Source organism: Galleria mellonella, unplaced genomic scaffold, assembly GCF_026898425.1.
Source record: "Galleria mellonella isolate WM207_F2 unplaced genomic scaffold, CSIRO_AGI_GalMel_v1 utg312, whole genome shotgun sequence".
Lineage (NCBI taxonomy): Eukaryota > Metazoa > Arthropoda > Insecta > Lepidoptera > Pyralidae > Galleria > Galleria mellonella.
The window spans coordinates 5,624,814-5,649,534 of record NW_026442074.1 but is presented as its reverse complement, the minus strand read 5'-3'; the positions used below and the strand labels follow the sequence as shown (position 1 = coordinate 5,649,534).

The following is a 24,721-nucleotide window of genomic DNA, read 5'->3' as shown; positions in this document are numbered from 1 at the left end:
GACATGGCAAATAAATTTTGACATTTACACAAGACGACAACCTAAAGGAATAATTTATGTTCATAAAGTACAGAATTTTTTATGTTTTGCTACGAAGACAGTGATGTATAAGAATTGTCATACTTTATGATAAACATTGTGCAAGTAGTCAAACGAAAAACTCGCTAGTTTGTCATCTAAATAAATTATATTTTATTTTTTATTAACCATGGCAGAATAATTATACCATACAGTCATTTTCAAAATCTTTTGTCATGGAAAATTATACGAAGTGAGTCTATTTTATAATCCATTCATTCAATTTACAGTTTCCAAGTGATCATCACCATGGAGAGAGCCTGCAATATATATTTCTTATAAATTCAATATTGTAGTATTAATTCAATGAAACTAGAGCTTTTGGCTTGTTTATTGTAATAAACACTACTTTCGTGTTAAAAGGCATCATGGGAGCGACATATACGGCCAGTATTAGTCAAAAAACGAGAAATCACAAATTTCTCTTGCATATTGTTTTATAAAGGTTTCAGGTTCGTTTTAGTAATAATTTTGTGTATATGTGTATTAACAAATTCTTTTTACAGATTTTGGGATCATATAAATGATAAACGAACGATTTTTTTAAATATCTAAACATTAGTTGTATAAAATTGAGGTTATGTTATACAAAACAATTTTATATTTCAGAATGAATGGAGGAATGGAGCATAAAACTCCTGGTCATAACGCAGTGCTTCATAAAGCACACAAAAACTATAAATTGCTTATGGATCCATGCCTTGTTAAAGGAGCAACTAAATTGTATAGATATGATGGATGTGTTCCTGGAGATCCAAGTTATCCTCCAGTACAATGTAGAGATCCTAGATCTCAGCTCTCGAGAATATGGAATAGACTAGAACCAGCTGATTTACCAGTGCCCAGGTAGTGATTTTCTTGTTGATATTTAAGACTAAAGCAATACTAATTATGTGTATTTTGTAATCTTTTTTATAGTCATAATTCTACTGATCAGTACTTCTATTCTGAAATTATTATGATTATGTGCTCAAAAATATTGCAGGACTAACATTATATGATAAAAAAAATATAACTTTCTGCTATTCTAAAATAACCTTAATTTGTGTAATGAACACAAGCTTACAAGATTTCTTGAAACATTGCAATAACATTCCATGATATTAGATAGGGTTTGAGCTAAACATATAATAAAATATTTGCAAATAAAACAATAATTTTAGTTATTTCTGACCAAGTACCTACATATATTTTACTTTGTTTTTATTAGAGCTATTACAATGCTGCCAACTTAACTTAATTTTGACACATATTGTACTGGCGGGAATTTTAAAATCTGAGACATAAAATGATCACTACCTTTCTACTAATAGTGTATTTAATAAAAATGATCATGTAATACCAGTTACCAGAGGGAGACTTTGTACAAAAGTCGATTGCTTGGGTACCTCTGTCCCATTCGTGTTTCTACCGTGAAGCAGTTGTGTTTGCATGGCTGTGTTTCGGTTTGAAGGGTGGGATATGGCGTGAATTTACAGGGTACAGAGGAATAACACCTGAGTCCTCAGGAATGGCAACGCATGGGGGTATCATGGGCGAAACAGTATACTCTGTTATGTCCATGGTACTGCTCATGTCTATAGGCGACGGTTACCACTTTCCATCAAGTGGGCCGTCAGCTTGTTTGCCATTCTAAGTTGTATAAAAAAAAAAAATGTAATATATATGTTTTTTACAGATTTAAAATAGACAAGAATTATGTAGGGATTCCTCCACAATTAGAGATAACTATAGCAAATTTGAATGATAACATTGATAAAGCATTTTTGGTCGACATGATGAACAAAGTGGGACCGTATGAGGAATTGACAATATTCTACCATCCAATTACAAATAGGCACTTGGGATTTGCTAGATTAGTATTTCAAGATGTAAAATATTCTAAATTATGTATAGAGAAATATAATGGGAAGTCTGTTATGGGTCAGGTATGTACATTTTTTGTTAAGGTTTATAAAACAAAAGTTTTAAAGATATAGTATTTTATGAGTAATAAAGCTTTTAAGTTTCACACACACACACACACATACACAGTAAAATTTACTGTTATGTAGACTACATGTACAAATTGTGTAAATGTATGTGTATAAAAACAACCCTATTGGAACCACTATTTTTATAATTATTATTTATATCCACTCTATTTTATCATCATCATCATAATTTTAGCCATTCACAGTTCACTTCTGTTGATACACCTCTCTGTAAAGAATGGTTCTGAGCCAGGTGCAGTCATTGATGTGAAACATTTGAAGTTGTTTAATAAAAAGTTACTCTATATTGCTATTACCTGTGGATTTACAATTCAACCTGTCCTGTTTTCAAGCTTTTATTTACATTTGGTTGAGCTTAATGCATATATGATTTTATAAAAATATTTTTGAGCTGTAAGGATCTGATGTGATAGAGATATTTGTCAACTATTAATATTGTTGAGAAATTGTAGTTTAGAAAAAGATGTCCAATCTCTGTTTATTCAAATTCTTTATTTAGCTTGATGAAGATAGTAAAGTGAATAAGTAAAAAGGTAAAAATAAGTAAGTAAAGTGATAGTGACTATAATTTTACATTTTTACAAACCAACAAGCTAAGTGAATAAACTTTGAATTAATATATGAATAATAATAGAAAAATATAATAGGTTCTAGGAGTCTTTCACGATCCATTTGGCAAAAAGTGTCAAGAGATGTTTGAGGAAAAGACCATGGAGAAGAGACAGCAATCTGTTGCTCCCGTCGTGAAGCCACCTGTTGTAGTCGAAGATGTACGCCTGCCAGTTGACTCAACACTCAGCAAAAGATTAGAGGACACTAAACTAACTGAAAAGGTAATAAGAAAGATTCATAGCAGTTCATATTCTTGAATTAGTAAAATATCAAAGAATTTTTGATCTATCAATTTATTATTACATTAAATTAAAATTTTTAATAACATTTTATTTTCTTATTATTTTCATATTATATCTTAATAATATAATAAAATTGTAACTAGATTATGTCTGTACATAAGAGAAATTTAAGAAAAAATTTAATAAGTTTTTAATAACGGCAATAGAAGCAAAAACAATCTTTTTTTTTAATTTTTGCGTCTGTCTATATGTTTGTTCCAGCATCACACAAAAACCACTGCACCAAATTATATACCATATTTACATTTATGTGACATACAGGAGTAGGTTTAACTTAAAATCTGGTAAATGTTCTGTCTTAATATGCCGTCTAGAAGTGGTTATCTACTTCCACAATCCACGCTTACAAAGTTGTAGGCAGAAGCTAATATTAATATACAATTGAATTATTTAAGGAACCGTACTCGCGCTACAAAGATGTGGAACATAACGACAGCAATACACGGTGGTCAGACGAGGAGCGCGAATATCGACACCGGCATCGTAGTCGCAGCGAACGCGAAAGGGACAAAGATAGAGATAGGGACAGGGACAGAGATAGAGACAGAGATAGGTGAGTTAATAAGTTAATAATTATAAACTCTTTATTACCCACAAAATACATGTATACAAGGAGTATTTATACAGAATGTGCATATACAAAAGGCGGCCTTATCGCTAAAAGCAATCTCTTACAGACAACCTTTAATAATTTTTAAACAATTTTTTTTATAAGATTAAATTAGAAGTGGCTCTTTATTTTCAATTGACTTTAAAAGGGATGCAAATAAACTGTATTTTTGTGTGTATATTTTGAGCAAATTTTGGAACATCTGATGATTATTTTTTAATCAAAATGTTTTAATGTCATATAGATGCCACATTAATTTTGTCAATATGTGTATTTTTTTATCAGAATTTTAAATTATGATTAGATCAATAACATATTTTGTACACTTCAATTTAAAGGAGTTTTTATTATTATGATATAAAAGTTAATAATTTTATTTCGCAAGCGGACGATGCAAGAGGAAATGTAGACGAAGGTACACTGTCTTGTGTTGATATATTTTTTATTCCATCTATTTGACAAAGCAAGTTTGTTTATATAATAAGTGCAAAGTTACAAAAAGAACTATCGACTGTCATGTAATTACAATACCTGTATGATTTCTAATTTTCAATCAAAAAGACTTGACAAAATTGTTGTATTTATTTAATATTTCCTTTTCCCATAGTCAAGAATGAAAAATAAAATTGTGTGGTCGGGTAAAAATGTTTCGGGGTAATCGAAAGGGAAAAATTACAATTTGAAATACAGCAATAATATTTAACAAAGTAAACAGTTAAAAAAATATTTTTATAATTCAGTACAAACTATCCAATTGACAAAGTTCATTCATGAATACTAATGTTGGGTACTATTGCTATAATCTTTCCATTATAAGTAATTATAGTTTTCTATTTTTAATTAAATCTGTCATATTCATAATATTTAATTATTTCTACATTTCATATCACATTACATTCAATTCTGTCCCAATATACATGTATGATTGTAAAACCATTATGCAAACATTTTTACGAATTGTCGCTATATTAAATTAATAAGTGTTGATATATTATAGTAATTTCAAATATAATAACAAAAGTAAATAACGATGGACAGGTACAGGGAGCGCTATTCGCGCGGCACCAGTGAGACGAGCGAACCGGCGTTTGCGTCGTCGAGTCATACCTCCGAGGTGCCCTATACTCCTGCGGGACCATTGCCGTACGATCCCTACTATCAGCAACCTGGGTATGTATCTACGTCGAAAATATGCTCATGACTGCTGTTGCATTAGGTAATCGGTAATCAAACATTACTACTAGTCTATTCTGGTCAGTTTCACTCTCATCATTTCTCCGAACATATTTGATCCAATATAGCAGCTTAAATTTGTTTGTTAATGGTGTCTCCCATCACTAGAGAATTAGTTTAAAATTACAGATATATCTACATTCCAACAATAATAAATATAAATTTAGAGAACATATTACTCTCAGTATAAAATAAAAATATTAATAATATTAAGATACGAGTCTTTGTAATGTGATTTCTTTTTCAAAAGGTGAGATTAACTAAATAGATTAGAAATAGAAATAGTGTTCATGTCCTGCATGTATGTTCATGATATTTTAATGTCTTATATCTAATTCCAAGCTATCAGTTTCAAAATATAAGTTAAAGACACACTATTAAGGGTGTACAAAATCTCTTAAATCGTTATGATTTTCTTAAATTTGACTGTAGTTTTTTAAAGTCATTTGTTGGAAAGACAATAATATTTTGAATCTCTGTTAACATTATTTATTTCAGTCAGTAACAGCCACTGCTGAACATAAGCCTTCTTTTTTTACATTTCCCCAGAGTTTGCCAGTAGTTGCCACGCTTGGCAGACGGGTTGATAAATGCAGTTAGATTTTTAGAGATGTTTTAAATGGGATGCTGCTGACCATCCCTCTGCCTCTAATTGTCTTTAGTCGCCTCTTACGTTACCTAGGGTATATATAGGGTGGCCTATTCTATGTCGGAACCATACAGACATGAATTTATTTAAATGTAATATATTTAAAATAACATGATGTATATATATGTAGCTATGGCTACGGGTATGGAACGGGCGCTACTCCGGGTGGCAGCGGCGTGTGGTGGAACGACTGGCGTCAACCGCACCATGCGCTACACACCCCAACACACCACCACCAACACGTGAGATTACTATTATCAGTCCCATTAATGCTAATTTAATGAATCGAAAGAGTTTCATTATTCGAAGGTGTGAATCATTGGGTCTACCAGTCGTATTTGAAAAATTATTTTTACATATGATGTTAATTTTTTTTAGTTTAAGCTATTCGACATTACAATACGATTACGGGTGAACCCATGGCATACAGTGAGTTCACAATACAATGACATTTGAAATTATGAAATGCTCTTCTGACATATTAAATGATAATAACGCATCAAGATTCTTAATGAATTCTGCAATTTTGATGGTTAAAGTGTCCAAAAAAAAATTTAAAAAATATATAAATTAATAGCAATATTTTACATGAAAAATTAATATTAAAATTCTTCTTAGAATGCCTCTTATAGTTATTGAAATTTAGAATGTCAAAAAGGTGCTCCATATTAAATATGGGCTGTAATAATAAAGGATATATTGTAATATTTTTTTTTATTTATATATTGGTTGAATGATATCAAATCTTATTTGTCATGCATTTATCCAATACTAATATCAAAGAAAAGACATATTGTTTGTATTAAAAAAAATCCTAGATCAGATTATGAAGATGTTTCTATGTTGTATTATATAATATTTGATCATTTTTCTCTTTTGCATAAAATTAAATTACTGTTTTCACTGGTTAATTAACTACTGCATTGTTTTCAAACCACTTCATGAATCCTATTGTCTGATCCCAAACTATTTCGCTCTGTATATACCTTCATCAGTGTGTGAATGTGTTACATTAACAATAAGTTTGAGATTGCTTCTTTCATTTCACTTTCATATGCTCATTTTCATTTTTTATCGGGTGAAATGTTGAATAATGATTACGTGTAACAGAGCCGTAATTTTAAAAGGTGGGTTAATTTTTTTTTTATTTGTAACCAATTAGAAAATAAAGTTTTTATTTTCTAATCGAAAAAAATTTAAAAAAATCCACTATAGATAATGTTATACTAAATCGATACACCGGTGCAGAAGGAAGAATACATGAATGAAATTTTCTAAAGGATTCCCATAAATAACTTGGAAACAAGTTTTAAAATTGTAGTCTTTAGAGAGGTAAAATTGAGGATGAATGTTATGCTCGACACGCGTCTAGTTTCGAATACAAATTGCTGTGGGACTAATTCTTACATAAAATATATGAGTACATAGTAGGATATTAAGTGTATAATATGACTGAAGTTGGAGCGGCGAGCGAGCGCGACTCCTTCGTGGTCGTCCACCCCCGCGCCTGCCCAGCAGCCCGAGCCCGAGGTCAAGGACAAAAGGGACAAGGACAAGGTCGAGTAGTAGTCGGTCAAGGGAACTCGATTCGGCCTATCACGGAAAATATAATGACATTTTTGTAATTGATTTCTATAACCCTATCGTCTAATAAAAGTATTAGAAAAACAATATCATGTATGAAGTTAAAGGATGTGCAGCGGATAATTTTGTCAATTTTTATTTATTCTTGCAAAATAATCCTGTTTGTCTATATTATATTATAAACATAAGACAAGTATTGAAGAATTATAAACAAAATAAGACGTGACCTTGGGCCTGTTATTGCATATAAACGCAATTCATAAAAAAATTAAAGGAAGTTTTCATCTCTTCTTATACATAAGACATAAGAGTTATCACGACTTTAAACCTTAAAACCATAGTCAGATGCGCTCCAACTTGAGAGATTCGAAATGCCTTCATTTTATCAAGCTTATAAAAATAAAGAAAAACTCGAATTGATTTGATTGATCACAACATTATAATTTATTTTAAATGAAGTTATGTAAACAACAATATATTATAGAATATAAAAAAATACATAATATTAAATTGTATTAGCTTAGACGGCAAAAGTAATCGATGCACATTGGATAATTAAACAAAATCTAATTAAGATTTAATACCTTATGATGTGATATGAATGCAAAGAAATGCATCCAATATATATCATTGATTTAAAAAAAATGTAAATAGTTTAACTGTTACATATTTTCCGTAATTTCCAATCGGGTTTATTAATGTATTGTTGTAGGCACTCGTGGTGTAGGTGTGTAGCACAGCTAAAAACTTATTTGCTGATATTTTGGTGGGCTTACAACAATGGTAATATGTTGTATTTAAAAGAGATTGTGAGGTAAGAATGCATGTACAATAGGAGTGTATAATAACTAAAAATTAACCGTCTTATTCATAAAAACTAAAATCTATAAGTTTTGTTATTTTTTTTTAATTGAGGATTTACTGCAAAAGAAGTCAAATTATGTCTATATATATCACTGAAATACGTTTTATGATGTTTTATGAATGAGGAGGTAGAAGTATATAATTTGCATGGTCTCAGTCATTCATCATTCATGGATATTTTATATTTGCATGTTTTTGTGTCTAGATAAACTTTAAAATATTATTTGTCATAGTACTTTAATTCACAATAATTTTTCTACTTTTGTTTGTTAATAGGCTAATTAAATGTGTAATATGTCGTAAATATATAAACATCAATAATAAAAAGAACATTTGAACGCAGGAGGTTCCAGTAGAGAGCAAAGTTGTGGAGCCAGTCGAACCGCGGCCACCAGAGGACCCCGCCGACGATAAGGAACCAGAGCCGAAACCACCTCCGCCCGCAGATGAGCCTAAAAACGTTGATCTCGATACTAGGTATATAGATTAAATATTTTGTTAAATATTCTTTAGAAAGAGACTAGAAAAATCATCTGTAGAAGTAACCTGTATTGAAATTTTGTTTCTATCACCAACAGCTGTTTTTGTTGGTTGCATACTTGGTTTTGTTTCACTTTAATATTGGGATAGGACTGTGAAATTACAGGGTACAGAGGCAAAATACTATAGTTATTAGGAATGGAAATAGAGTAAAATAGTACAATATGGACACTTCCCTGCTGCTCTCTCGATTTCATTTCCCCTCCATTTCCTGGAAATCATTTGATATGAATTACATAAAGATCTCTATCTGATCTCTGATTTACACGTCAGCTCGCCCGCTGCCGATGAACTAACATATGTATAATAGTTAAAGAAAATTGTAATACTTACGGGGATAGTTTGTCGTAGGTAGTCTTAAATTTGGATTTTGTTCTGTAGTAGTGATAGTTGTATGAAACCATGTTTTTGTATGGAGTGTGGAGTAATGTAATGCGCGGTGTGCGTGCAGGATAGCGATGCTGCTGAAGGGCGCGGGCGCGGGCGGCGGCGGCGGCGGCGCGCTGGCGGCGCCGTTCCTGGCGCTGGGGCTGTCGCCGCAGCACCACGCCGACCGCCTGCCCGCGCGCATACCCGACCTCGACGCACACCACCCGCCCTCCGACGACGGTGCGCACGCGCCACTTATATACATTGGAATATATTGATTGGTGTTATAGTGCTTTAACACACTGCTACACCTTCTGATTATTGCCAGTTCGATTCCCGCACAGTACACACTATACTCAAGTAGACCGAACAGTGTACCTACGTGATCTAAGAATTTTTTTTTTGATAGTTGAAAATGGTATGGTAACCCCGCCTGCGCTAACGGGATACGCTGGAGGAGCACCAGTGAATGGTGATCGATGAGAATGAAAACAGGCTAGTTAGCCCATCATGATGAATTTATCAGGAATTAACCATGATAGTTTCCAGGGGGAACCGCGAGGAGGTCGACCTGGTTGGGTATATTGCTAGCAATAGGAGTGATCTAGGTATTGTATATATACAGGATGTAAGGGACAAGTTGGCAAAAACTGAAACAATGAATTCAGACCATTGCTCTAAACTAAAAACCAGTGGAAATCCTTTCCAGGAAATTTCACATTTTACCGTCTTTTTTTTTCAATTTAAAATCATATAATCTATATTATATATCATAATATAAAGAAATAATAATATAATGAAATATATAAAAAAAAGAACATAATATACGTACTAAATCCAACGCGATGCGTGTAATCACCTGTGTAAGGTCAACGTCACAAGTTTACGATAACTGCCTACGAAGAAACCTGCTATCATTCTCACGTATCATCCCTCACTGGTGCTCCGTCAGCGTATACCGTTAGCGCAGGCTGAGTTACCATTTCATTATCATCCATTAAAAAAAAGTGCCCACCATACAAGCCCTGCTATGTTTTGGCATAGATGGCACTGTGTTATATATCCAGTGATATTTATTATTATATCACAGCATGACTTATACTCACGATATTAATTAATCTTTAATGTGAATACGTATAATAGGCGTGTGCATTAATATTGTATTGTATTTAATGTTTGTTATATATATAATTATAATGCAATATGCTGTTGATGTTCCTTTAAATAAATAAATAAATGTGTTTAAAATTGTAAGTATGAGGATGCTTTTAATTTTCTGCAAGAATACTATGCACGTTACACGATTTGATCATATTTTGGTTGTATAAATGTAATTCGCACCGGGCCTAATAAAGTGTAGTAAAATTAATTTTAATTATGGGTGCCTAAAATACTTCATAATGATTACAATATATATATGGCTATAGATTGTAAAAAAAAAATTCAAACCTAATTCAGAAATTATTAAAGTTATAAACCAAGCCAATAGACAACATATATTGTTGAAAATTTTACGTTTTTCTTTATTATTTTATTCTGTGAATATATATTTTATTTATATTGTTCCATTAGTATGTAATGTCCTTTTATATTTAAATTATATTATCTTTAATAGATTCAATAAGCGATGACCGGGAAAGTATTATGTCGGTGGAGCAGCCGAAAGATATGGAACCCGAGCCACTGTCGACTACACCATCACCATATCTCTCTAGAGAGTTCTATCTCGAGTGTCTACAAATTACTGTTGAAAAGGTAATCTAATAAAAAAAATTGTGCCGTTTTGTTTTCATATTTAGACTAAGTTATTCAAAATGTAAACTATATTTGGTAAATTAACTGTAGACAAATATATTTCATGTATACTACAGTAATGTTAAATTCTTTAATGATTCCCAAAAATAATAAACTGAGAACATTTTTAAAACCTTGTGCTATATAAAAGGCGGTTTTATTTCTTATAACAGTCTGTTACAGACAACCTACTTAACATAATTTTTGTTTAATATTCGATCGGCTTCGCCTAATGACTTTTTCATAGGGCTTTAATATAATTTACATGCAATTATAACGTGCTATTATGAGATATTTTTCTACGGTATGGAATAGTTTTGAAATAAAATGAATTAAAGTTCCCTAAGGATTTTTTTTGGATTCTGGTCAGTCTCTTTTACACTCTTTTATTATCTGTAGTTTTATATATACTTTGGTTATGTAGAAACCGAAGCCGAAGCAGGAGCCGCGTAAGTTGCCGGTACTAGACAAGATCGGATCCGACATATCGTCGTCGGAGGACGAGCTGCTGACGGGCGAGGAGCGGCGCCGCTCACCTGCGCCGCCCGACGCACGCGACTTGGACAACCTCGACGACGACCAGGTAACACTACATCCCACTTGAATGTTATAAAAAAATATGCTCACAGCTACGAGTATAATCACTAGTCATAGATTTTTGTCGACTGCTGCCATAGCTATAAACGTAGCACTCTACAAGCCCACGTTCAAGGTCAAGCTTAGCGTATCTGGACAAATATTTACATCTCCCACCCCTTACACTTATTAAACGGCGAAAAAACCTTCGTAAATGTTGAATGTTTTTATTCACCTGTTTTTAGCTATATATGGCTAATTAAAATTTTTATCGTCGCACGAAATTATTCTTTTTATTCTAACAGATGTCCCTATCGTCGCTGTCGTCAACGGAAGCGAAGATCGAGGAAGCGGTGCCGGCTGACGTGTACTACGGGTACCCGCCCACGGCAGCGCCCGCGGCCGCCGCCGCGCCCGCGCCCGCGTCCGGCCCGCTGCCGCACCAGCCCTACTACCACCACATGTGGCCGCCTACCGGTAAGTGGCGTAAATTAGTTCAATTTTAGAATGTGTTTTTTTTTTGTTACTTTAATAAAATTGTTACTAGATGATATCTGTACATGATATTTAAAAAAAAATTATAATCGAATAAGTGCAATAGAAACCAAAATAATATATTTTAGAATTTTTATAGATAGATATATATAGAGATAGTAGATTATAAATATACATTCAACATCGAAGTTGAAGCTAATTTAATAATCACTATATTATTATAATAATTATTATTTATTTTTACAAACTAAAAATATTTAGGTACATTACAAGGTTTTGTATCCCCTGTTAAGCAAAAAATGCTTGTAAGAGAGAAAACCGCCCTTTTATAACAATTATATTCCATGGTCTTTATATTTACCAAATAGGATTGACGTCAGGCAAGTGGCCGGTCGTAAAACTAAAAAATCAAATCTTTTTGTAATATGGATAAAATCATATTACGCCGACCCCAAATGATTGGGATAAGAGTAGGAAGATGATGATGGTCTTTATATTTTAGCTTCTGTTATTAAACAAAATGAATTAGTTTTTTTTAATCTAATAATGTGTGTCTGTGCATGCGTGCGTGAGTGCGAGCATGGGTGCGTGCGTGCGTATGTGTGTGCATACGTACGTGTAATAAATATATTGACAGAACAATTTTTTTAATAGTTATCTTGCTGACAGATTGACCTCAGCATTAGACATAGATGTTGAAATTACTTCAACTTATCTTAAAAATAGGTAATTAGACTCTACTGCATCTAATTTTGAATCGTAAATTGACACGCCAAGTATGGGTGTTGCGACATGTTTAAATTGAATATTATTGTACATAGCATATGCACCCGGTTACGCTGCGAGCGGAGCAATGGGGGCGGTGGGCGCGGTGCGGGCCGTGGGGACGGTGGGCCCCGAGCTGGCGCTGGCGTACGCCGGACCCTTCGCGCCGCCGCTGCTGCCGCACTACGCGCCCTACCACGACGCGCACCACCCGCCGCAGGTCAATACTCGCTACTTCATTTATAACCACTCTTTACGACCTTTCTAGATGAGGTTTGATTCTCAGTCAGGTTAAATGAAAAGTTCATTTTTTAAACATACTAAACAGATAGTTATTTGTATTATTTAGCAGGAGCTGGACAACCCGTACTACCCCACTATCAACAGCGTCATAGAACGTGTAACGACTGAACTCAAACAGATATTGAAAAAGGACTTTAATAAGAAGATGATTGAGAGTACCGCCTTCAAGAGTTTTGAAGTGTGGTGGGATGAACAGAGTCGTAAGCTGAGACAGAGCGCTAAGCTGAAGGCTGAAGATACTGGCCAACCATTACAGGTATGGGTGAGACAAATCAGTATTCATTTGCTAATGTCAAACATTATAATCAATGTTTCATTTTTTAATCCGATGTGTAAAAGGTATCTATATAACGGAGAGTATCAAATATATCGTGTTTTGCCTTTTGAAGTTAATTTAGTTTAGTTAATTTATATATATAATATATGTAAACATTGGACTTTCTATGTATTAAACTTTTATTATTTTATTATTATAACATTATATTTTTAAGTCCAGGATTATTATTAGAATTATATTTGAATTTAAATCATTTAAAAACATTGAAAATTAAATAGTTTTTTTAATATCTCCATTCTACCTATAGCCAAAGTCTTATATCCCAATAATATTTATATATCTTGTATAGCATTATGTCCGCCGTTGGTATCAAATATTTTATCTATATTTATCACAAATTCTAACATGTTGTTTTCACTTGTTCTCAAAGTCTATTAAAATACATAATAGATCTTGGAAAAAATCTGGAATATTTTTATCTTAGTCTCTGTTTTATTTAATTACATATATATTTTTTTTTTATATTTTGCTTATTAACAAGATTGAGAATTTTAAACTTTAAAGTATTACAGGTTTTTTATACTTAATGATTTTTTTCTTTCTTAGGATATTTCGAATAAAAAGGAAGAGCCTGTAGACTCAATAAAGACTATAATGGAAACACGCGAGCTCGGGCTGGAGCTAGGAGGGTACGGTGCAGGCATAGGTCTGGGGCTCCGCGCCGCCATACCCAAGATGCCGAGTTTTCGCCGCAAGAGAAAGATACCGTCGCCTGTTGTTATGGACGAGGACTCCTCTAAGAGGCTGAGCGATCAGGTACGACAGATTAACTAAGATTAAAGGTTTTTATTCATGAAATATACTAAGTTGTGTTGTATATAATTTTTATGAGATAAAAATGAAATTAGTATACCTGCTTACGCTATCGTTATCCGCTAGCGACGTACCAGTAAGGGACGGCAGGTGAAGATAACTAATTGGCCTTACATTGATTAGTTAGCTCATCGTAACGAATTCACTAAGGATTAACCACAGTAGTTTTTAGAGGGACCACGTGGAGGTCGACCTGACCTATATTACTAGAAATAGGGCCATTAGACTTTAACTAACCATTGTCAAAAAGAATTATGTTGTTATATAAATAAATTGTTTAAGTCTATGTAACTATTATGTTTTAAAAGACAGGGGTTGATCGTAAAACGATGAAAATTTAAAGTTGTGTGTATTTTTATTGCTAAATCATAATAAAATAACAATGAAAAAATTTGTTAAAAAAATAAAAAAAATTTTGGGGAGGGTCACCTTTATCATTACGTGTATGTAAAATAGATGTTGGCCGATTCTCAGACCTACCCAATATGCACACAAAATTTCATAAAAATCGGTAAAGCCGTTTCGGAGGAGTTTGGTAACAAACACCGTGACACGAGAATTATATATAAAATATAAGATAAAAGTAATTATAGGTGTCCTATATCACTGATAATCAAACTAATCAATATAATATTTGTGCACACGTTAGGAGGAGATGGTTCAGAACTCTGACGAGGAGAAGGAGGTGCCAGTGAGTCCGCGCAACAGGACCGCGGGCTCGTATCTCTCGCGGAGTCAGCGGCGCCGCTCTACCAGCTCCTCGAGGTATTACACCATAATCATCATTTCATCCTCTTCTCTGTTCAATGCATTTCACCACAAAGTACAATGCCAATATAGAATCAGCTGCATCAATCACCTTCCTGAAATAATTTTCATTTCATTTCTCGATCTCGTTTTTAGCGAAAATTTTATATTTATTTGATTCTACAAAGAGGCGTCTTACTAATATAATAAAATTGTAAATGTCTGTACATGGAAGATAGAGATATGAGAGATCTTAAGACTAATAGATGCCATAACAATATTTTTTTCAATTTTGGCTATCTGTCTGTATGGTAGTTCCCCGCATCACGCAAAAACTACTGTATTAAATGTAATGCGGTTTTCACAGTTGCATTTCGACAATGTAACCTAAAGTCTGGTATATTTTTTTATCTTAATAGGCCACCTAGAAATGATCTATTTTATTGATTTTCTTACTTCTGAAATCCACGCATATGAAGTATTAAGTAGAAAGCTAATTTGAAATATTATTATTATCAACTAAATAAATATACAAAATTGATAGTATATAATGAAGTACCGCAATTATGTCACTGTGTTGTTCTACCCTTTTTCGTAGGTATCGTAAGAATAGACTAAGTGGGTAACTGGTACTAAGTGGGAATCGTAAGAAGTCAAGGGATGGGTAGCAGCGCCTCTCTTAAACTTCTCAAAAACCTAATTGCGATTGCCAACCCACCTGCCAAGCATGGCAACTACTGGCAAAACCTCCAAAGGGGAGGCTTATGTTCAGCAGTGGACAGTTAAAGGCTGATATGATGATAATGAAGAGATGGGAATCAATGAAATGAATTAAGTAAACTATGATTTACCTGAATTATTTCGACGTTTTGACCAGGTTGCTCCGGATAATTCCCGTGTCTTATAAAACATGCAGCGCGAAAGTCTAAAAGTTATGTGTACTGCAATATTATCTACATACAATTTATATTTTAAATTGATAATTTAACAAAAGTATTATGTTACAGGCCAACAAGAACTAAAAAGAGTGATCTTGGCTCTAATTTATTATAAATGTTGCTCTAATTGAACCTTAGAATAACGATTTAGTTGTAATTTTATATATAAATATGTATTACAGATCATCATCGTCATCTTCATCGCGCTCATCATCATCAGAGTCAGAATCGGAGCGGAAGAACGCTGCGCCCAGGATCTACTCCGATACTGACGATGATTCCGAACTCGAAGAGGCTGAGGTACACTATTTACAAACAAATAGGATATGATTAAAATAATTATTTTAATAAAGCTTGTATTTAATAAGTTAAAAAGGAAAATATAATTATTTTTCTACATTACTTGTCTAAGTTGCAATATTATTAGATGAGGGATGACGCTTAGAAATTCAGCCTTTATTTAAAAATAAACCTTTGTTTTCAGCTCAAAGTTGTTTCGAACAAGGAAAGGTTACGGAGAGTATACTCATCATCATCTGACAGTGAGGAGGAACAGAGTAGAAGAGGTATGTAAGAAACTTCAATATTTAACTATACAGTTTATCAATCCACTTCAAAAATTGTCAATGTGTGATTGATTTATTGATTTTTAATAAATATGGTTTATTTCATGATGATGATGTACCGATATTATTCGTTATTATCTATTAATGTAGAGATATAATTTGCTGTTGCCTTGGTTAAGCAGTTTGGTATTGGATTTTAATCGAATTTTTCGAAAATCGAAAGAGGGGAACCTATTTATGCTGTACTTTGTACACCTCGACATTTTTTATGACTTTACGGAAACGGAACGGAATATTGACACATTGTTTTTTATTCCGACAACTCACGGAGTGGATCCCATGCGTATTTTGTCCTTTATTTTGTAAAAAAGGAATAACTTATATTAAAATGCATTTATATTTGTGAATATCAGAGAAGACGCCGATACCGGAGGTGGAGGCGGAGGAGGACCGGCTGGGCTCGCCCATCCTGTCGCCGGAGGAGCCGCGCGACCTGCTGCTCGACCGCGTCTACTCCGACTCGGAGGAGGAGCGCGAGTACCAGGTATACTCATACACCTATCACACTATTGCTAATATTAAAATCATGGCTTCTCACTTCCAAGAAGAGACTAGTAAATCCTGAACAGGCTAAGGACTAGATGCGAAAACTGTTAATTCTATAAGTATATGAGCCTATATATTGCAAATGTAGTGTCCCACTACAGCATATTGCTACATTGTGCAGGAATGTCCATTATATATACGAGAGAGATCAAGCGGACTTGTTCACTTTGCAGATAAATCCAATCTCTTTAATGGTCCTATGCACACTGGTTCTAGAGACTCTTGGATTCTCTATCAAATAGCTTACATACATCTAGATTACGAAAAATTTTATGCCTACCAATGAGCCATCCCTTCCTTTCCCGTGGGTGTCGTAAGAGGCGACTAAAGAGGGGGAAGGATGGGCAGCATCATCTCTCTTTAAACATCTCTTTTTTCGGCTTTTAAGCCAAACTGCGGTTGTCAACCCGTCTGCCAAGCGTAGCAACTACTGGTAACACTCTCCTTATGGGGAAGGCTTATGTAGTGTACAGTTAACGATTGAGATATTAATTACTAATATATATCGTCACTATATTTTATAGGAAAGAAGAAGACGGAATACAGAGTATATGGAACAGATCGAGAGAGAATTTTTGGAGGAGCAAAGAAAGACAATGGAAGTGGCTATGCGCCTGCAGCCGGATAAACCTCCTGACGAAAGGTACTTTTAATTAATTTAATTTAATGTATATTAATAATAATTTTATAATAATTATCTTTGCATAATTGCACCACCTCTCGTTGACATAGTATCTCACACGTTGGAAACGTAAAATTGCGTGCAAGTAAAGAGAGAAGTTTTTTAATTGTTTTTTTATGAATATTTTTACCCTTTATGTTTGATTTAGCTACTGTACTATATTATTTGAATGTTGTTCTTTTAGTGAAAATAAATTTAATTATATAATTTTAATTTTCCAGTATACAAGACAGTAAACCAGAACAATCTAGAAGTAGTCCAATCAAGAACCATCTGAAATCACCAGATAAGAGGGAAAGTAAGGAGGAGTTAGAAGAAGGCGAAATCTCTTCCGACGAGGAGCCTTTAGAAATAAGAAGAAAGGAAAAGAGATCAAAGAAGAATGATAAAAGAAAGAGAATTATTTCTGTCAGTGATCACAGTAATAATGAAACTAATATTAGCGTTAATGGAGTCAAAGAAGTAAGTTATAGCTTAGATTTTTATAGTATTTTGTTAATTAGATTTATAATATTTTAAATAAGTTAATTGCATTTTTAAATCTTAGAATTACTGTTATTGAATTGGACTCTTTAAGAGGCTACTAAAGGAATAAATCACAATACATAGTCCAAGAGAAAGAAAACTCGAAATAAAACCCAATATCATCATTCTCATTCATTTATCACATTCAGCTATCTTTGGCCCCCCCGTCGTTAGGTATCTATTGACAGATACCATGTTTATAACAGTACCTGCATTCTATAATGGCCATGTTGTTAATGTCTATAAATGAAAGTTACTTTATTGTAGGTGGGTCGTTAATCTATTTATCCTATAACCATGTGTAGTCATCATAGGGAAATTCATTTCGTAATGTACATTAAAAAGCAACTTTTGTGCGAGCGTAATAAAGCTCAGTATTGTCTATCGAGTTCGATCGGATAGCGCGTTAGTATGCTGCGACAGGCCAAGCAGTATTGCGTTTGTGTCAATAAAATTGTCTTCAAGATAAAAACCCCTAAAATGCGAGGACCTACAGTATAGTATAGTATAGTAGAGAGTACTCATGAATATGAGTTGTTGCAGGCGAGCAGCGCGCTGTCGGAGACGTCGTCGCCGCAGTCGCAGGCGTCGCAAGCGTCGCAAGCGTCGCAGGTGGCGCTCGACCACTCGTACTGCCGGCCGCCGCCCGACCAGCCCGCCGCGCCCGCCGCGCCCGCCGCGCCCGCCCTCGCCTCGCAGCGCCGCACCTCCAACCACTTGCAGCACGATCACGGTGTGTGCCTTTTAATCTTTATAGTGAGTTAAGTAGGCGTAAGTTAACAAGCTGAGTAGCTGTTTGTATAATTTTAAGTGTGCGATATGATATTGGATTACTTGATTTCATTGTCAAAAATTATAAATTATTTTAGCATCGAATGTAATAACAGTAATTAAGTCTCAAATCATTGCCCGTAAGACCAATTTGGTCAGAGTATGTTAGAACTATCTTGTAAAAATATATCATAATTATTTATATCAGGTTACACATGGATGGCTGAACCAGAAAGTGAAACAATACAAGAGGAGATTAAACCTAAAAAAGAGACCAAACGGCCGTACAAGAGGAAATATGAATCGAAGAAGTTGGCCGAAATACAGAATAAGTAAGTTGCAAATGGTATAATAAGCACATATTAATATATACATATAACTTTTCAAATTAATTGATTTTAAATTTTCAACCAATCACCAATCGCCTTTCTTAAAGAAGTGGTAAATAAATCTCTCGATAGAATTGTTTCTATTAGCGTTGGCATGGAAAAGAACAAGACACCGGACGCCACCAACTCAGCTACCTCATGGACTCATTAGCGATAACGATTCTATCAATAAATTCGACGAGCGACTGTCTATTATTTTTCTTGTCAACTTTTAGTATTTTATAATCATAGTCTTGTTGATGAAGTATGGAAGAGAAAAACATATTACGCCGACCCCAAATGATAATTGATTAATTGATAAAAGTAGCAACAAGATGATGATGATGAGTTTTGTTGATTTCATTCAGTTTCTCTGTTACCCTATACGGGACGTGTCGTAGGGGTAGATAAATAGGCATATTCGTGCACATGGTCTAAAATATGTAATGCATTTCAGATTGTACTCGAGTCAGGAGGAGCAGTCGGCGACGGCGTCGGCAGACGGGTGGACGTTCAAGCCGCGTGACATAATGTGCGAGATGCAGGTGATGTACGAGTTCCTGACGCGCGGCATCGACCGCGAGGACGTGGAGTACCTGCGGCGCGCGTATGAGACGCTGCTGGCGGAGGACCCGCAGGGCTACTGGCTCAACGACACGCACTGGGTCGACCACCCGCCCACTGACGTCTGCTACAGCCCGCCGCGCAAACGCAGCAAACGACACAACAATATCTACGAGGACCTGCAGGTGGGTGCACTGGTCACTGCGTTTTGTAACGATTAATTATAATAAGTGCCACCAATTGCTTAATCCTCAGCAATGGAAAACTAGGCAACGGACATTTAGGATTATATACCAAAACATTCAAACTCGAACCATTGGAAATCAATTCTGTCCCGGATTAAACAATCAACATTCCCACCGCTATGTTACAGCGATTGTCGTATAAACGTTGCATGCACTATGCCGCAGAAATAGGTACATTTACCCTGTTCTGTGGGTAATTGTGACATGGCTATAGTTAAACGAGTGACTAAAGTCACTAATCTGGGGCCTCTGTAGATCGATAGATACGTTTTCTATTTCGTCTGCATGAAACAGAAACGTTCACCGTCCCATTCTATCTCATGTGCGCGATCATGTGCGAATCATGCAAAGAAGGGTTAATATGTTTATTTTTTAACTTAAGAGCGATATTATTATAACTTTTAGTAACTCGTTTTTACTTGTATTCTTTGTATACCAGGGTCACTCGAGTGGGTCAGCTCGTACTGAAGGTTATTACAAAATGGATGCGCGACTGAAGGCCAAATATAAGTACCACCACGGGCGCAGCAATGCGGCCGCGCTGCAACAGCAGACGGACGACAAGAAAGCCTCCAAGATGCAGTTGTTATCCAGAGAGGCCAGGTCCAACCAGAGGAGACTGCTTACTGCATTTGGTATGCTCTTTACTGTGATTTTATTGATCTAACAACTTACTGTCTTATAAAAATGACAACTTACAAACCTATTTTAGCTATTCAAGTGTCATGTCTCTTTCTTCTGTGCTAAATTTCCAATTTCAAAAAAAGTGAATAAATAAGATAGGTTTTAATGTTCTAGATTAATAGATTTCTCTTTTAAATCGATTGCAAAGCGGTGTATATGCAGCTTTGTATTTGTGTGTGTTATGCAAATTCTTCGTGGTTTTATTAAGATTTTATTCGACGATTTTTTTTTATATTTAAATAGCTTACTGCTATTTGATCTCAAAATAAATTTGTTAAATTAAGGTCGGATATTTTAAATTGTGTATATACACGTTCACAAGTGCTCACATTTAATTATTATTATTTAGCAGCTTGATGTATTAAATTTTATTTTCTGGTGCAGGTACTGATACGGATTCAGATCTGTTGAAGTTCAATCAATTGAAATTCAGAAAGAAACAGTTGAAGTTCGCCAAGTCCGGCATCCACGATTGGGGTCTCTTCGCTCAGGTGAGATTTCTCTAATAATCTTTGTACTTTCTCTAAGACTAAAAAAGCGAAACAGTATGTTCTTATTGAGAAGACAATCGAGGCGCCATTCTAAATAATATACTTATAAATTAATACATATTTTTCATATATCATCCAGAGTGTTTAAACTGATTCAGAAATTTTTTTTAATATTTTATATAATTTCGCCTTTTAAATATTTCTGATAGAGTATTTAAAAGGTGCTTTAACTGAATTTACGGAACTAAATGTAACTTCGTAAGCTTTCCATATGAACTCTTTAATGTATAATGAAATAATCCTTTTAAGTTTCCTTATAGTTAGTTTACACTGTATTTGTGTTAAACAGGAGCCGATAGCGGCGGACGAGATGGTGATCGAGTACGTGGGCCAGATGATCCGACCGATAGTAGCGGACGTGCGCGAGGCGCAGTACGAGGCGACCGGCATCGGCAGCTCATACCTGTTCCGCATCGATCTCGACACCATCATAGACGCCACCAAGTGTGGCAACCTCGCCAGATTCATCAACCACAGCTGCAATGTATGTTGTACAGTTTTCACTTATTTTTATTATTTACAACCGGTAACCTGCGGCTATACTAAACACAGGCCTCAGTGCCCTACGAATCCAGTATAATAACGATTTTAGAGTGCTGTTTGGGCTACTTCGTTTTTGTAGCGCCTCTAGCATGTTTGCTCAATCTTGCGTAAATGATTACTATGCTATAGCATAGTATCCTTATAAGGTGAAAGAGAACTGCATCATTGCTACACAGAGTTAGAACAAGCACCAACAGAATTCTGAAAGTAATAAGCGAGAGATACAACTCGCCTATAATTAAGCATTTCATTCAGATGCAAATCTAGATGGCTGGGTCACATCTGACTGCTCAAGTTGTATGTTTACTTTTTACTAACATAGTTTTTATTACTAACAAAATGATCAAATTGTGAGCTGATCAAACTCGCAAATGTCATAGTACATATATTGAAATATTCTTATTACAATTATGGGTACAAAACAAAATATCGTACTGATGTCCTTTGTTATTAAAGTTTAAAATAAGATGCATGTTTCTCTATTATTACATATATTAGGCATAAAATATCCTTGATTTACCATCTGACTAGTTTAAAAATATATTAATTTCATAATTAATAATTTAATGACTTCAAATTATTAAATTAATAAACATTTTAATTACAGCCGAACTGCTACGCGAAGATAATAACAATAGAGTCTCAAAAGAAAATTGTGATATACTCAAAGCAGCCGATCGGTGTAGACGAAGAGATCACTTACGATTACAAGTTCCCACTAGAAGACGAGAAGATTCCGTGCTTGTGCGGTGCGCCGCAGTGCCGCGGCTTCCTCAACTGAACCCAGCACACTGCATGCATATATGTCGAGCGATTATACAGCTTCATACAAACACAAATATGTCGATACATACATTTGGACACAAAGACTGTCTCATCATTCAATTTAATATATTTCCGTTTGTTTGATCTGTAGCAATCTCAATGATTTTTTTAAATAATATTTAGTGTTCAAGTAAGAACCCATATCGATGTGACAGAGACAATGAATATTTTATTAGCAAATACCTGCATACTCTTTTGTAGTGATCAAAATACACAATACAATAACTCTTAGTTCCTTATGAGAGAAAATGCTTTAGATCGGTGTATAAACCTAATGTGGACAGGATTCTATTACATATGTATTGATATATTAAGATTAATAATATAATATTCCAACTTATTAATATTGGGGTTTGAAATTTTTACTTACTAGTAATAAATATCAAATCGGTCTTTTCTGGTATATTCGGGATATAAACATAGTAACAATCTAACTCATCATGAACTGCTTTATAAGAGAAACTGGAATGATAACGAATGGACTATAGTATTCAAGTAATTAAAATACAAATTTTAATCAGTCTCAATAAAATAGACTATGAAGAAACTTAAAAAAGGCACTAAAGTTTCTATTTGTAATATGTATTACTTATTATAATTAATAAGAAGCAGTCTTGTTACCAAGTGTTCAAGTGTGTGTGCTTTGGAAAAGAATCATAATTATAAGTTGAAACTAGCTGTATCCCACGGTTTTGTTCGCCTGAATTAAGATAAATAGTATCCTATGTATTGATCATCTCTTTATATGATCTATGTATCAAATTTCATTCAGTTTGTACGTGTTTAAGTAGCAAACATCCAAACAGATTGACAAAGTTTCACATTTATAGTAGAACAAGAAACCTCCTTTTGTAATCTTAGTCTTCCGTGACAGCAATATAATTTATTATCTTGCTGTAAAGCGGCCCACGAAAACTGAGTAAAACTCGCAAGCTTTGTCCTCATAATATACAAGCTTTGTTGGTTACATTACTTTTTCACGCGTTCTTGAGTTGTTTTTAACTAAGAAATTTACTCGGGCATGCGTTGATGAGATTTTGTTAACCAACGAATCTCATTATTATGGCAGCAGCAATACATACTGTGTAGTAAATAATTTCGTCATTGCGAATTAAAAACTTGTATATAACACCATTGTTGTTTTCGCGCAAAAGAAAAAAAATTTGTATATCCCTAAAATTGTTTTTTGTTTCATAATATTTAAATATTTTGAGATAAGTAGACAAATTTGATTCAATTGGAGACCTATTTGGTTCCAGTAAGGTTTTATTCGCATTGATTAATTAGTGACTATTTGAAGAAAATTACTTCTTCATAAAGTGTGTTTAAAGACTATCTCAATTTGTATCTTTATAAAGCAGGCATTTTTTGAAACGTACGTTTCTACCAGTGTCACTTTGAATGTAATGCTCTCAAAACTGCCTGAAACGAATATGTAATTTGTATTTAATTATAAATTACTGTGTGGTGTGTGAATCGAACTGTTTTATTTCTTGTATTTATGTGAACGCCTAGTGCACTCTTGTATGTAATAATCATTAATAGTAATTTTGTATTATACGAAACATATTTTGACTGAGTTTAAAATGATTGATTAGACATAGGCGTCAGAAGTAACATACTGTATAATTTGTGTTGTACATTATTTGTGAATAAATGTAGATCTCTGCTGTTACGTCAGACATTGTAGTACACTTTTAAAGTACATGGATGAAGTTTATTTGCTAACTGATGTTTGGTAAAATATGTCATTTCTTAATTAAAGAAAATTGTGTTTCTTGATTGAGAAATAGTGGTCGATGTAATAAAATAAATTTGTGAAACGTTAGCGGTTCTTCAAATCGCACTTTATATTATGTAAAATGTATAAGGTTGTAAATAAAAGATTCCAACAATTTTAACTATATGTTTTTATTGCATAACAAAATGAACTTTTTTGCCTGTTTAGTTCTGCTAATTGCGTATGTAATGTTATGGTGTGCACGACCAATGTCTAGTCCCGAAATTACCCTCATTTTCATATATATATGTACATAACGCAGTAAATTGTTTTTTTTTTTCGGTACTAATTATTGTTTCTGCGAAAGGATAGCTAAACGATACTATAACATTCGTAACTAGTTTAGATTTTAACTTACCCAATTTTTTACCAAATGGATGTTTTGTAATAGCGAACTTTTAGGTAAGC

General features: G+C 34.1%; 1 protein-coding gene across 5 annotated transcripts; it reads left to right on the top strand.

The window, feature by feature from the left end:
- Positions 1-106: 106 nt before the first annotated feature.
- LOC113515208 (histone-lysine N-methyltransferase SETD1) lies at positions 107-24,434 on the top strand. Of its 5 annotated transcripts, none has more exons than XM_052895815.1 (30): positions 107-271; positions 688-924; positions 1,757-2,006; positions 2,720-2,905; positions 3,382-3,539; positions 3,982-4,011; positions 4,635-4,766; positions 5,609-5,720; positions 6,937-7,035; positions 8,270-8,403; positions 8,918-9,075; positions 10,451-10,590; positions 11,054-11,212; positions 11,511-11,682; positions 12,522-12,685; positions 12,818-13,024; positions 13,652-13,861; positions 14,568-14,683; positions 15,786-15,903; positions 16,088-16,169; positions 16,583-16,713; positions 17,300-17,418; positions 17,679-17,919; positions 18,526-18,715; positions 18,962-19,085; positions 19,579-19,870; positions 20,370-20,565; positions 20,999-21,105; positions 21,455-21,649; positions 22,316-24,434. In XM_052895815.1, exons 1-30 carry the CDS (start codon positions 255-257, stop codon positions 22,487-22,489), a joined length of 4,650 nt encoding a protein of 1,549 aa, XP_052751775.1. In that variant the 5' UTR covers positions 107-254; the 3' UTR covers positions 22,490-24,434. The 5 variants fall into 5 exon arrangements, with proteins under 5 accessions (XP_052751775.1, XP_052751774.1, XP_052751777.1 ...); XM_052895814.1 differs by having other exon boundaries at positions 12,815-13,024; XM_052895816.1 differs by lacking the exon at positions 107-271 and adding an exon at positions 295-530 and having other exon boundaries at positions 12,815-13,024.
- The last annotated feature ends 287 nt before the right edge of the window (positions 24,435-24,721 follow it).

Bases quoted from the DNA above. Each gene is read 5' to 3' on its own strand.
- LOC113515208 (XM_052895814.1), top strand. The intron at 3,540-3,981 runs GTGAGTTAATAA...TTATTTCGCAAG, and splicing joins AGAGATAGAGACAGAGATAG to CGGACGATGCAAGAGGAAAT. The intron at 16,714-17,299 runs GTATACTCATAC...TATATTTTATAG, and splicing joins AGGAGGAGCGCGAGTACCAG to GAAAGAAGAAGACGGAATAC.